At 33.4% G+C, this 16,061-nt stretch overlaps 1 protein-coding gene across 5 annotated transcripts in view; it reads right to left on the bottom strand.

The window, feature by feature from the left end:
- Positions 1 to 16,061, bottom strand: part of PCDH17 (protocadherin 17) — a 96,150-nt gene that overhangs the window by 54,383 nt on the left and 25,706 nt on the right. For 3 of the 5 annotated variants that reach the window (XM_049099264.1, XM_025478126.3, XM_025478129.3), the window contains exons 2-3: positions 8,568 to 8,626; positions 8,262 to 8,434 (exon numbers count right to left, since the gene is read on the bottom strand). In XM_049099264.1, the coding sequence (XP_048955221.1) occupies positions 8,262 to 8,434; positions 8,568 to 8,626 (232 nt within the window). The remainder of the gene's footprint in view (positions 1 to 8,261; positions 8,435 to 8,567; positions 8,627 to 16,061) is intronic. The other 2 variants (XM_049099265.1, XM_025478128.3) reach the window with 1 other exon arrangement.

The following is a 16,061-nucleotide window of genomic DNA, read 5'->3' as shown; positions in this document are numbered from 1 at the left end:
CTTTGCCACGTTGGTAAACTGAACTCAGTTGCTCAAGTAATAATGCTAAGATTCATTATGACCCATGTCCCATACTACCTCATTGTTTTTTAAAAGTTCTCTCAAAGATCTGGTTAACTGATTTTTTGCTTTGTTTTTTCCTATCATCTTTCAGTGGTGAAGTTTCTTTAGTAAGTCAGTTCCAGCATACAAATAAGCATTGTTCATTTGGAGAAAATGCTGCAAGTTTCTAATATTTATGTGTTGATTTAACCTATGTGGTATAAATTACACTAAATTGTACTTAAATAATTCAAGTTATAGTCCATTTATTTGGGTATAAAATGATTTCTTTCCTTTAGAAACTTTTATCCTAAAGTCAATTTCAAATGAATGCTAAGCAATTTATTTTAGTCGTAAAAGTAGTGTCATATACTAAAAAGGAATTTTTAATCTTTCACTTAGTTCCATTCCTGCTACTTCTTTACTACTTTGAGCCTCATTTCACCTTGCTTTGGACTACTTTCTCAGCTTCCTAGAGTATCCCTGTCTCCCCAGACATTGACAAAAATAATCTCTTTAAAATGAAACTTTGAACTGTTACCTCCTGAACCTCTAATGGCTCCCCGTCAGCTGTCCCATTACTGGGCTTGTCATCTCTGTGTCATACACCTCTTTCTAAATCTCACACCTTCCTACTCACATGTGTTCATACGTTGCTTTACTTCACTTGTGTTTCTGAGAGTGCCCTGTCATCCTCTCTCCCCAACATCTCTAGGCCAGGTGAGATAAACATTTTCTGAAGGAAGTCAGCTCACAAGTCTCCTCCAGGAATTTTCTTTGATCTGCCCAAACGTTGGCTGGGTTTTCTTTCTCATGACTCCATGTATACCTGGGGTCTATCTCTCACTGCACCAACCTCATATTTTATATGTCAAATATCTTACTACAGTGTGAGCTCCTTGAGAACCCAGCCTGTGCATTAGTTCATCATTGCATCCTTGGCACAGTTGTTCATTAAAAGAAAAAAGTGATTATATAAATGAGTGGATGAAAATCTCTCCTGGAGTCATTATTCCTTGGTGCACTAAGAAAATATCAGGGACCTACAATTAGAAGTGTAGATCTTATGCCCAGAGAAGAAATACATGCATCCTTGTACTTGGTGACAAATAACAGTAGTGTCAATGTTACATCTGGTATGATAGTTTTTTTGTTGTTGTTGTTGTTTGTTTTTACCTTTTGGAGCTTCTATTTAATATATTTATTATATATATAATATATAAGCATACTAAATATTTATTCAAAATATATGAATCAAGAATTAAGCTCTCAATCATAACTGCTTACATATTTAGATTAATAAAGAAATGAAATGTGATGACAAATCTGAAGTACCTGCTTAGAGGCACAGAAGTTTCTTTATCAAGTGTTATAGGAATGGAAAGACATGAAGAGCTCCAGACCAACAAATTATAAACCTGGAATTAGTACTGTCTCTGCCTCTAACTGAAGATTCTATTAAAGTCATTGAACCTGTTTGCTTTCTTACTTACAAAACAGGGAAATTATACTTCAAAAATCTTTCTACTCTAATATTTCATAACATGGCTTTCAAAAGAACAGAGAACTTGCAATAGTAGTAGCTTATATGTTTCAAGTGAAATAATGGAAAATTTTTGAAAGAAGCTTAAGACCTATTAACATTATTTTCTCAGTTAACAGATGAACTGAAAACCTTTCTAGATTGTCATAGTTTACAGGCATACTCCAATATTCATAAAGGTCTACATAATATTAATATAGAATTTTACTTGTAAAAATGAAAAAAAATGTCATTCTAAAAAACTATTATAGGAAAATCCTCTGGTTGTATTGGAGTATTTGAAAGATAAAATAATTCTAAGGCTGGGAGGGGTGTCCCTCCCCCAAGGCAAAATGAGTTTTTAAAAGTTTGAGAAATACTGTCCCAACATCCAAATTGGAGTGTTTTAGCAAAAGTCATTGCTGTGCTTACTAAAAGCAAGAGAATCTCAAAAACACATTGAGTCTATAGTAAATCATGCAACACTTGTTAAGGAGGCTTTACGATGAGAACAAATGTGAGGGTGATAAAATCTCTCTATTTTCATGATACCAGCTGCTGGATTCTAGAAGCAGATGTTTGCACATGAGTAAAAGAGATGTCATTGAAACTTTTAAAGTTAGGTGAACTATGGGACTATTTGCAAGTTTGGTAATCAAAAATAAGCTGAAACTGCTCACAGTTTGGGGAATATTTTATTCAGTAAAATGTAAAGCCAGATGAATTCTGCAAGTCCTAAAAGACAGCACAAGAGAGTGAAAATGTGGATATTAAGGTCCTCTTCAATAAGTGCAGTCCAATGAAAACTTATTGGGCTTGAAAATAATAATTCTTGGCAAATAATACAATTTCTTAAATGCCACATATTGGAATCATAAAGCAGCAGTGCCTTTAAAAATTCGTAAATGATTTCTTCCTGACATTAAATACTCAACAGTTCCTTATCGTCCCCCGTATATGGCAGTAATTTTCTATTTTCTTCCAAAGACAAATTGACTATTAGTAAGTTTACAGCAGCATTTCTTTTTAAGATTATTCTCAGAGATTGTGAGATGGCTGCTGAGAGGATGGACATTGCCATCACCTCCTTGTCCTTATGTATGTAGAAGCAATTTGCTGTTGTCCATTTTAGAAAGGTCTGGGGAAAAACACCGATGGATTGGAAGGGTCAGAGCTGCAGTAACCATAGTGCAGCACAGAACACAGAATGGAAGTTTGAGAATGAATATAAAAGTACTATGCTGGTACTTTCCCATTATGGGTCAGTTCTAGAGGAAATTGCAAAGTAGGTCAAAATTGTGTTCAGGGTCCTAATCCTGTCTAATAACTCCCTCCAAAATCCTATATATATGGCCCCACCCCTATTTTGGTAGACAAAAGCTTCACGTTCTATTCTTCTATTTCCTATTACTTCATTTTTTAAATCATTCCTTCATGGTAAAGTATAGGTTGTGGAAACTTTAAACATTTCCTTTCCAAACATAACTAGAAATATGGTGAAACTGAAGTCATTATGCAGTAAATTAGGGAGGCAGATTTGAAGGAGTGGGACTCAGAGGCTCCCCAAACTCTGAAATCACATAACCAATATGCAGTCCTTTAAAGTAGCCTAATCTTGTTTTGAATATGGGGCCCACAAGCAAAATTCAAGCACTATCTTAAAAAACAAAACAAAAAAAAAAGGGGGCCCACAAGCAAAATTCAAGCACTATCTTAAAAAACAAAACAAAAAAAAAGGGGCCCACAAGCAAAATTCAAGCACTATCTTAAAAAACAAAACAAAAAAAAAAAGGAATAACAACAACAAAAATCCATTAACTTTAGTTTTTGTAGTTTTCCAGAATGTCCTCTGGGAAGAAGGAAGGCAACCCTTAAGAATGTAATTTTGTTTTAAAACTGAATTCACTGAAGCAAATCTGGTTTATTTGGTATTTCTATCATTCTCAACTTTCTATTGATTTTATTTGTATTAGATTTTAATCAGGGATTCCATTGTGAAATGTTTTGAATCCAGAATGTAATTTAGGAAGTCAGATTTTCTAGCAGAAGAGGGAGGACAGGGGAGGCACAGAATTGAATAGAAAGAAGAAGAAGAAGAAGAAGAAGAAGAAGAAGAAGAAGAAGAAGAAGGAGAAGAAGAAATTAAACGGCAATTAATTAAAAGGAGAATTGAGAAAGAATTTGAGTGAAGCAACTTATGAGGATCAGAAAAGTACTGGAATCCAGTTATAGAGGAAGGGACCAACAGCTGGTCACCTAGCAGGGATTTTAGATTCTCCCATGGTGATGTTCCACTGCCATCCCTAGCAAAGGCTGTCAACACTTACCATGTGCGATGCTATTCTACTAGCTTGTGGCTTCAATTCAAGCAGTTGGTTTCGATAGCAGAAGACTGACTATCCTTGAAAAACTGAGAATGGTCCTAAGCTATTGATAAGGAGCTCAGAGAAATTATCAGCATTCATGAATTCTACACATTTATTATATGGGAATCAATATAGACTACTGAATTTTAGGGAAGGCTTACTAAATCTTTTCAAAGAAGGAAAATGTCATTGCTAACAAACAAAATACTTGACCAGGATTCTGTAGTCTGTACCAGACTTTCTGTAGGACAGAAATTCAAAGGTATAGGCACTTCTTTAAAGTGGTCAAATTGGATTGCTTTATCTACCTACTTACCTACCTACCTACCCACCTATAATATTTGGCAAAGGGAGTATGCAGAAAATCTAATCGACAAATAGAAAAGCAAGGTAAAAAATGCAATCAAATATAAAGAAACTAAAAGGCATTCTTTGAGAATTTTTAAAATCCCACTAAAAGAAACTAAAATAACCTCTTTCTATTAGAGGATTTATTAATATAAAATCCTTACACCTATCCCTAGCTGTAGTGCTGTTCATCACCCATTCAATTAACTACTGAACCCTTTCAAATATTTTTGCTAAAATAATGAGTAACATATACTAGTGCTGTATATTTGGGGTGATTAAACTGATGGTAGCAAAAAACACAATTATCAAGAGTAGAATAAATGGGAAAAATCTGCACAAAAGGGAAGAAAAAAGTAATATTTGAACTAGTAATATGAAATCTCAAAGGCCTAAGTCATTTGCAAAGGAAAACCATGATTAGCATAGAATTTTACACTGAAAATGTAAAGATTATTTTTGGAATTGATTCTAATTTCTAAGTTAAAGAAATATTTTGATTCAGAAACAGAACATTGTTTTTCTTAATAGAAAAAAGTTTAAACAAGGAAAGAAGCCAACTAAATTAATATAAAAATATAAAATATAATATGCTACTGATTTTTTAATTGAAATGTTAAGGCACTATTACAAAATTTTTGGAAGAGAAAAAACTCATAAACAATTTTCTTTTTGTTTAATTTTTGGTTTCTTTCCCCTAAGAGGAAATTTACTTTTGTTTTTTAAGAGATTTTTAAAAGTATTAAAAATTGGGTTTAATATTTGAAATCTGACATAATTGCTTAAATACAGCTGTCATCATCTTTCATCTGTAAAGAAAATTATCCTTTATAGGTGTGCATTGAATCAATTTGGCATTGCTTCTCATGATGCTTTTCAAATAAATTAACAAGAGTACATTGACCAAGACAATGGCTGATTGCTTCTTCAAACATTTTAAAATTATTTCTGAGTAAACTGTTCATTATGTGAATAGTATAAAGCACTGGGTAAGAGGGTGGGTTCTGAAGGCGTGTCATTTTATTTCTAATGCTAACTTCACTATTTACAGCTATAGAATATTGAGAAAATTTCTTAATACACACTAAATGTGAGAGTAACAGTACTTACCTATTTATAAATGCAATGAAAACGAAATAGGATAATAAGTTTTAAGTACTGAATGATTCATTCAATGCATATGAACGATTTTAATGTTCTCCCCTAAGGTTTGCCTACATGAACTCAGGTTTTAACTTATTCTTAAATTTTGTTTGATATCTAGTCATAGCAGTGAATCAGATTGTCTATTTGAGCAAATTCTCCCATTTGGAGACAAAGTTGTGTATCAAAGACACAAGTTTTGGCTATATCTAGACCTAGGATAAAACTCCAAACTTGAAATGCAACTAGCAGTGTTTATAGAAAATTGTAAAAGCTCAGTAAATGCTAGTCTCCTCCTTGAACCTAGATAGGTAGATCGAAGGTATAAACATCGATACATGGAAGAAAGAAAGAAAATAAAGAGAGAGAAAGAGAGAAAGAGAGGAAGGAAGGAAGGAAGGAAGGAAGGAAGGAAGGAAGGAAGGAAGGAAGGAAGGAAGGAAGGGAGAAAGGAAGGGAGAAAGGAAGGGAGAAAGGGAGAGAGCATAAGGGAGGGAGGGAGAGGGAAGGAAGAAGAGAAAGGGAGGAAAAAGATCATACAGATAATGGAGATAGATAGGGAGATAGGTAAGATGACAGAGGCAAATGACAAAGAGAGATGGAGGGGGAGAGAGAGAGTGAGAGAAGGAGAAAGTGAGAGAGAGATCTCCCATCTCTACTAGTTACATACAGTTTCTTGAAGGCAGGCTCCAAGTCAAATTTATTTTTGATGTTCCTAAAGAATCTAACCTTCCTCACGTATTGAAAAGATGTATAGATATTTATTAAAAAATGAGTTTATAAACAGTCAACGAATCAATGAAATACTATTTTAACTAATCCTCCGAAATCATGCTTTAAAGTAGAGGTCAGTATCTCTCCTATAATTCATAGATTATCTAAGTGTGGCTTTCAGATTCATTATAACTTTCCCATATTTATTAATAAGGATGTGTGGAAACTCTTGTTTTAGAGGAGACATTTGCATTAGCATTCTCAATCTTAGACTAGCAATTTTTTTTATGTGTAGTATTAGCTAAAATATATGCCCAATATATATTCTTCTAAGAACAATAGCCACCTTTCTAAGGTATTATTTTCTAATATCAAAATTGAAAAAATAGATTTTTAGTATAAACTACATCTTCAGACATAAATAAAACCACTTCCTTTTTCCATAGGGGTCCTTACCCCTTCTCATCAAATACATTGCTCACTTGGTTGATGAAAAAAATTTAAAGAGTTAATGTGAACAGCAATCAACTTTTTGATTAATACAGTTTCTCATGAAGATATAATAAATGCAAACTCTTTACTTTATGCAGCCTTACAAAAAGTAGCCAATGCATTATCTGTCAATCACTTTATTATACACATAGACGAGTCTACGTTAGGTTCTGTATTCACGTATTAAGATCCAACAACCCATTATTTAAAATTTGTCTAAAAAATTAACATACTATAATACGCTATAGTCAAAACCCATCAATATCATTTAAGCCACTTCAAGTAAACATTCAAATCTGTAGGCATTATGAATATTCCATAAGCATTCAAATACTTTTTACTGAAAATAATTTAAAATGGAATATTGCATTGTTAGACAAAAAATTGCTATGGTATATCTGGCAGTTATTACTTATAAAAAGAAGACTTTTGGAGAGGCCAACCTTAAAATAAATCCAGAATAATTATATTCAGTGCAGAAATATAAATATATATTATACTGAACATATGTATTTATTTCTGTATTGAATTTATATATGTGTGAATGTGTATATTAACATTTCAACATGATTAGAGAAAGTAATAAACATCATATCTGTTGAAATATGTGTGACATGACAGATTGCACTACAGGAAAAAAATTATTTTCTATGAATTGTCAATCAATAAATGACTTACAAGAATAAGTGACTATGTCGCATAGTATAAATGTAGCTTCTCATTAAAAAAATGAAATAATAAATATTAGATATTTTAAATGCCATTAGTTTTTGAAAACTAATATTAACAAATATAACATGCATTTGTAATTCTGAAATACCATTTATACAACAGTCCTTTTCATTTTTTATAACGAGACGTAAAAACCTATTCATTGCATCTAAGTTTTACACATGAGTTGCTTACTTCTCTTTGGGTGAATCAGTAGCAAATAGTTCGTTGTGTTTGAAATGATAAAAACATCAAAACTAATAAAAAGGAGGCATATCAAACATCGAAGATAGACTTTCAGGAAAAAAATATGTGTATTTAATAAGAAGTGTTTCTTTTTTATGTCTCTATCAGGGTAAACAAATACATGTCTATTTGACATCCATGCAGATTTAGATGTAAATCAAAAAAAGTAGCCAAAAGTGTTGCTTCGCTATAATTTGACTCATGAAAAACCACATTGAAGCTACAATCCGTGCTAAAAATAAACCCTGCTAAGAGTTATAAAATCCCAGTCAGGTTTTCTTTTTACCTAAAAGTGGTGCATTTACTAAATTTAATCTTGTAAGTTAGTATATTAAGATGTGCAAATCTAGCTAACATATGCCCTATTTTCCTTGCTAATAAAACACAAAATGGGAAGGGTTAAGAAATGCCCATAAAGATAAGAACAATCTAGTGACTTAGGTCAAGTTCTCATTTTAAGAAGATTATAGACTAATATCCATGCCCTTCCTCTTCCTGTTGTTAACTGAGGTATTGAATAAGGTGCTTTCTATCTGGGACAAGCTGAGGATTTGCTGTTTCTTTTGATATATTATCAATGGTCCATTCCACCGTGATAAACTGCAACTCTCGTACTAATAGGTTTATAATGATTGCTTAAGCTTTACACTTTGTAAGCATTGGAAGGCTTCACTCACCTTGTTCAAGTGGTTGGCTTTTAGTTGAAGTAGTTTTCATCTTGAGTGCCTCCCTAACAGACATGTCACAGCAGGAGCCTTTGTTAGTGTCTTGGTCACTGTCAGCCTGATCACTGTCCCCGTGCCCACTGTCTCTCAGGCTGGCTCTTTCTGGGTCCTTAAACGTGGAGCTACTGAAATACATATAAAGAAAAAGAAGAGAAAGTGTTGTCTCTACGAGTCCGAATCTGAAGTGTAGTCTCTTGCAAAGCAATTTTGACACGAATGCAAATGGGGAAGCCGAGAAAGTTATTTAATAGGCCTTACCTTTGAACAAACTGCTGCCTGCTGCCCATGTAATTGGGCTCTGCGGGAAAATTGTCTGTCTGCGAAAGAGAAGGAAAAAAATACGTATAGTTGTACACTGGACAAATCTCCTGCAGAGCAACAAGATTTCCTAGTGGAAAAATGATTAATAATTCAAAAATTCCCTTAATCTTCAGATTTGGACATTTTAATTAAATTGGAAATTGCTGACATGTAATTATGTACTCAGAACAATTAAATGATTCCGGTCCACAAATTACCTGTTAGTAAGTAAACAATGAGCCTGTCATAACTGGCATTCTCTGCTACTACCGGGATGGATAACACTGTCTGTGTTGTTTCATGACTTAGATATTAAGATTGAACATTTGTGGGAGGAGTGGAAAAATGACCTAATTTCTCCATATTAAAAGTGTGAATTATTTAATAATACTCATTTTTAAACATAATTACATCATCTGCTGGGACTCTATGCCCTCCTTGATGTAATATCACTTAAAGTCATCCACTCCTCAATTAAGAGAGACAGGGCCTTTACTTCAAATTTTGCCAATAACAATTACAAGCATGGCACATATGGCTGAACTCATCTCTATAATTCATTCTCATCTACATTCCGACTATGGCATTGAACTCAAACTATACAGAATAAAAGGGTATTACTTCTGGTTATTCAGAGTGAAGTAAAATTAAAAAAAAAAGAAATAAAATGTTACTTAAAATATTGAGAGTAACGACATTGAGAAACCAGGCTTGTTTTTGTGGTTGTTTTACTGCTTCCAAACTGATGTGGAGGTCTGCCAAAAAGAACTGAATTCTCCTTGTATCATGGAACAGAGTCTTTTGGGAGAAAGATACTAGATCTTTCATAGATCTCCCTATACTGTACATTCATACACATCACTTCTTCTTGCAGCTGACTCAGCAACAAAGGTTCTCCTGTTTTCTGCATCACTTCATATCACACCATTGTGCTCTGAAGCAGCTATGGATTCATACAAGATCACCCAGCATGCAAGAATCAGGGACACCGGAGCATACAATTCATGAAGAAGAGGGCCCAAGGTAAGGCTTAATGTAATACAATATGTGTTTTCCTTATAAAAAGTTAATTTAAACAACTAGTACTCTTTTTTCATGTTATAATTTTATTTTTGTGTGTGTGGGTTTTTTGAACTATTACTGGAAAAAAAAAGACATGTTCAGACTAATAGCCTAATGTACTAAGTTTCACTGTCTGTTAAAAGTTTGGGGACAGGAAATACTCTCATAAATTTCTTAATCTATAGTCCTTTGTTATTGTTCAAATGAACTTTATCAAAGTGCAAAGACCAAGGTAAACAAGGTCAAAACATTTTTCACTTCTAATCCACTTTAATTAGTAGTTGGTACAGACATTTTTCATTAACATGTTTTACTAGATTTTAGATTCTGTGAAGCACCTTAGTGTTTATTTCTATAATGGTAAACTATCCATTCTTAAGGATAACAATGTAGTAAAAATATTAGGGAGGGAGGCAGTGCCTGGGTGGCTCAGCTAGTTAAGCATCAGACTCTTAACATCAGTTCAGGTCCTGAACTCAGGGTCATGAGTTCAAGCCCCACACTGGGCTCCATGATGGGAGTGGAGCCTTCATAAAAAAATAAAATAAAGTAAAATAAAATAAAATAAAAAGTAGGTGGAAAACAACACTGAGGCAAAATGTTTGCAAAAGAATTTTGCCAATTTTTGGGCAGCTCTGGTGGCTTAGCGGTTTAGCTCCACCTTCAGCCTGGGGTGTGATCCTGGAGATCTGGGATCGAGTCCCATGTCCGGCTTCCTGCATGGAGCCTGCTTTTCTCTCTGCCTGTGTCTCTGCCCCTCTCTCCCTCTCTCTGTGTCTCTCATGAATAAATAAATAAAATCTTTAAAAAAAAGAATGTTGCCAATTTTTAAAACTTCAATTACTTAAAATTCCACATTTTAACTTAATAAAATCTGTTGACTTGGTCAAAAACATGTATGTAACCCATTTTTGTTGTCAGTTAAAGACTAAGCCATGGATATCTTAGAACACTTCAGAAAAACAGAATCCTGGGGAGAGAATAAAATGTAAAGTGGAAGTAGAAACTCTAGTTATCATAAATACAAGTTACCTTGTGATTTTAATGCTTTAATTAGGTGGAGCATCACAGGATATGGATTCCTATTCAGTTAGACACAGACAGACTGGGAAACTTTTCCTTTCTCCGCTCTAACAGGGACAGTATCTGAAAGTGTTTGCCTATTAGTAAACTTCTAAACAGCTCTGATAAAATACAGAACTTAAATTGAGAATTAGAATACATTTCCCCACCGAATGAAGAGCTATTTTGTGTGCATGTGCACGTGTGTGTATGTTTGCAGGTACGCATCAGAGTGTTTGATGAACACTGAGCAATAGCATTGTTACCAAATGTTATTCTGATGAAAATAGAAACATAAGAGGAAGAGATTTTAGAAGAGAAAGGTGAGAAAAATAAAAGTAAGGAGAAAGGCAAGAGAAAAACAGGAGACAGAGACAAACAGGTATACATATGCAGGAGGAGGAATGAGAGTAGAAAGAGATAAAAAAAAAGATGTAAAAAAGAAAGAAAGAAAGGTTGGTTTATTATTGTAGAATTTCACAAAATACAACTTTAAAAAATGTACAACTTAATCAGCAGCAGAGTATCAGAAGTTTACTAATATGGCTTGCATTTACCCACTAAAATAGGTAGAAACGTGAGAAATTGTGTGTGTGCTTATAATTACCATAATGAAATAGCCATTTGGCCTTTAACAAACATATAACTAACTCACCATAAAAACCACACTGGCTTTAATATAGAAAATAACATTTTCATTATCCAGGCTCCAAGGGTGTCAGAAAACTCATTTAAAATAATCTGAATATAAAATAACTGTATTTGCATAGAAAAATGAAAATAGACCCAAAACAAAAGCCATATGTACCACAGCATCATTTAATTCAGAAATAAAAGGGCCTTAAGATATTTTCCAATAATGTACTCTAAAAATTTAGTTCTACCTTGCATATCTCTAAATCTTAACTTTTAAGTCTAAGAAAAAAGTAAAATCTGAGGTCAGACACTTGCAGCTTGTTAGGTTTCAGCAAAGTAATTAAATATGAATATTTATAACTCTTGAAAATTTTATCCTCTTCCGTTCAAACTAATCTTAAAACTAATGTTTTCTCTTAAAACTCAACTCGAATGCAGTGACTTTTACTTTTAAAACATAAAATTTGTTTATTATTTTTTAAAGTACCTGGAATTAATAGGTAGTTACAGAAAAGTCCCAAAATAAACATTTTAAAAACTTTAGAATATGAGGATCTTTTTATTCTTTTTCAGTCGAGATACAAAGACAAAAGTTTGGGGATTTTTTAGAGATTATTTGCTCATGACAGACTGAGCCGCCCCCTCCTTGTCTAATTTTTTTTGTTTCTTGTTATTTTGTTTGCTGAACATGAAAACTTAGATATTCTTTACTTTCCTCTGCACTGAAAACACAGAGATATAAACAAGTAATCACTTAAACACACAAAGCGGATAAGTCTGCATGATATGAAACATTTATTTGATTATTTGCCTCTATGTATTTCTCTTTGTATTTCTCCTCTATGTATTACTCAGCAAACTGTAGTCAATTTATAAATGATATTCAAAATCAGAATTTTTTTCAGCAATAGTCAATAAACTATTCCTGAAGTATATCAGACTATATATTTACATATTCTACAATTTGCTCATCCTATTACAACTCTAGAAAACAAATCATGATTTTAAAAATATGCATCCATGAGGAAAACCAAAAGGAAACACCTATTGAAACTGAACTATGTTGGCTGAAATTGGGTAAGTTCTACTAAAAGACCCAGTAAGCTCAATAAGGCAAGAAAAATAAATAAAGGGTAAATTAAAAAGAGAGGGGGGAAATTTAAATATTTTGAAATAACAAGTATAGAATCTGTACCCTGAACATGACAAAAATTGATGAAATAAATCAAAGAAGACCTAAATAGATGAAGAGATATATTGTGTTAATGTAGTGGAAGACTCAATATGGTAAAGACATCAATGTTCCTCAAATAATCTATACATGTAACATAATAACATTCATGTTTACAGCATTATTTCCTGTAAATACCTATAGAGGATACTAAAATTTGTAACGAGAAGCAAAGTGACTATAATAGGCAAAATAGTTTTGAGAAAGAATAAAGTTGAAGAACTCACACTATTTTCAGAGTTACTGTGAAGCTACACTAATCAAGACAGTGTAGTACTGTAGACAGCAAAGACACATAGACCAATAGAACAGAGAGACTGTCTATAAGTAGCCCACAGAAATACGGCCAATTGATATTTGACAAAGTTGCAGAGGCAATTCAATAGATAATTCAGTAGAAATGAACCTTAACATGTGTATGTATGTGTACATATATGTATATATACATACATATGTATATATATCTACATGTCAAAGTGTATTATATGTCTAAATGTAAATATAAAACTTCAGGTAAAACCTAGAAGAAAATCTTTGTGACCTGACATTTGGCAGTTCTTAGACATGATGTTAATAAAGCATAATCCGTAGAGAAAAAAAAAAAAAGAGAGAGAGAGACCCAGACTGACACAGCAATTTGGTATTTACCTTAAGGAAATGTAAACTAGGCTCACACAAAAGATCTGTACATAAATATTTACAGGAGCTCTCTTTTCAAAACTGGAGTCAATCCAAATATCTTTCAATAGGTGAACAGATAGACTGTGGAGCATGGATGCAATGGAAAACAATTTAGCCATAAAAAAACAAACTGGTGATGTAACAACTTGCATGAATCTCAACAGCATTTTGGTGAGTGAAAGACGCCATCTCAAAAATTTGCATACAGTATGATTCCATTTATAAAAGTTCTCAAAAAAGCAAAAAGCAAAAACTGTTATGACAAAGAACAGGTCAGTGGATGCCAAGGTTTAAGGTTGACTAGAGAGATATAACGTAAAGAAGTTTAAAAAAAAAGATTTTTATTTATTTATTCATGAGAGAGACACAGAGAGAGAGAGAGGCAGAGACATAGGCAGAGGGAGGAGCAGGCTCCCTGCAGGGAGCCTTATATGGGATCCAGTCCATGAAAACCCCGGATCGCATCCTGGGCCGAAGGCAGATGCTCAACCACTGAGCCACCTAGGCATCCTCATAAAGAAGCTTTTTAGGGTGATCGAATGTTTAGTATCCTGACTGTGATGGTGGTTTCATGAAGTTTTTATATGTATATGATTAAAAATACATAGAACTCTACACTCAAAAAAAGGTTCATTACTGTATGCTAATAAAAGGTAATTCTGAATTAAATCTAAGGTGATATCTGCATATCACATGTGCTGAAGATCCTTCCATCTCACAGAAGATTATAAAACTACAAGCTCTTTTATTAAAATATCTTCAATAAAGACTGTTTCTGAACTTTGTCTTTTAAAATTACACAGAGCCAACTATTAAAATCTATGTAGAAGTTCCATATTCATTTGGACAGACTACAAATGGATTCAAGATATAAAGATCTATTTAGCCACACTAGCAAACCCAAGCAACAGTTCTATAAGATAGCCACCTTAGTATGAATTATTTAGCTAAATTTTCACTTATTTCAAAGATGTTTTTCTTGTGCACAGTTCCCATTTACCCAGCCATAACATAAATACTTCAAACGAAGTTTGCAGACTGCATTTATTGCAAAGGAACAGCTTTTTTTTTTTTTTTTTCTTTTTTCAAATAGGCTCCAAGCCCAACTTGGAACTTGAACTCGTGACCCTGAAATCCTGAAATCAGGAGTTGCATGCTCTATGGACAGAGCCAGCCAAGCACTCCAACAAAGGAACAGCTTTCTTATTTCAATGCAGAAAACAAACATGGCTATATTGTGAAGAACTGGGATCCGTCCTCAGAAACAGTGAGTTTTTACATTTAGAAAATGTCTTGTAAATTGATTCTACAATTGGAAGTGAATAGAATATCTTTGTAAGGACTCTAAAGGCATTTATTTATTTATTTTTAAAGATTGTATTTATTTATTCATGAGAGACACAGAGAGAGAGCGAGAGAGAGAGAGGCAGAGACACAGGCAGAGGGAGAAGCAGGCTCCATGCAGGAGCCGAAGGTGGGACTTGATCCATGGTCTCCAGGATCATGCCCTGGGCCGAAGGTGGTGCTAAACTGAGCCACCCAGGCTGCCCTCTAAAGGCATTTAATATAAAATGATTAGTATCTAAGATGTACCAAAGTGTATGCAAAATATCTTCAAAACAATTTTGCAACTTTGGTGGTAAAATTAGGATATACTGTTTAAAATGTGTAGTTTTATATTTTATATGAGATAATATATGAATATTTCTTAGTTACCGAAGACAATTCTTGTTATAACTTTACACTTAAATCCTACATTCAGCACTGTAATAATCATGGAATAATGATAAGCGAATGAAAGTCTGAGCAATTTTAAAACAATATTTAGATTACTAGAAAATGAGACAACTGTGGGATAAGAAAAATAAAGACCTCATCGTTCTGAGTCCCATTTCTAATTAATTTCTAAGGAAAAAAAAATTCAGAATACTATTTTCCAAAAGTATTCCTGCAAAAGGAAGAGAAAAAAATAATTCAATCATTAGAAAGATCGATTGTATGGTTAGTTTTCACCATCATAGATGCAATTTCAGCAAATGCTAGAATTCAATCTGTGATTAGTGCTATATATATATATATATATATATATATATATACACAATACCTTGGTGCTAATTTGCCAATATTCTCTTATATTTCCCGTGACAGAGTCACGGAATGTTAACAGACTCATGGGGCAGTCAGGAAATTTCCTATGGAGAGAACAATTTTTGACAAACCAAAGGGCTCTGGCATTTCCAGAATCCTTGGTGTGGAAACATAGGCGGCAGTGGTTTCTAAACTGCTGGTATCCTAGACATTCTTTTGATTTTCTGTCTGTTTTTTTTTTTTAATTTTATTATTATTATTTTTTTAACCTTTGAGACGGAGGCTCAGTGGGTAAATTCATTCCACAAACATACACTTAGCTCGGACTCCAGGCAATATTTTAAATATCCAGCATTCAACAATGTAAAATTAGCAGTATCTGAGATCTGATCAGGAATTATAACGTATGCAATAAACTACAAAAATATAATCCATAGCTAAGAGAAAAGGGTTGCTGGAGGGGAGGTGGGTAGGGGGATGGGGTAACTCGGTGATGGGCATTAAGGAAGGCACATGATGTAATGAGCACTGAGGATAATACATAACTGAGAATGTCTAAATTCTGCTGAAACTAATAATACACTGTATGTTAATTAATTAAATATAAATAAAAGACAAAAAGAAGGACCTCCCAAATGTTTCAATACAAATATGAAGAAAGTTTTAATTCTAAAGGTATTGATTTAGAATGG

The sequence above is a fragment of the Canis lupus genome, chromosome 22, assembly GCF_003254725.2.
Source record: "Canis lupus dingo isolate Sandy chromosome 22, ASM325472v2, whole genome shotgun sequence".
In the NCBI taxonomy this organism is placed as follows: Eukaryota; Metazoa; Chordata; class Mammalia; order Carnivora; family Canidae; genus Canis; species Canis lupus.
This window is presented reverse-complemented; position numbering and strand designations above follow the sequence as displayed.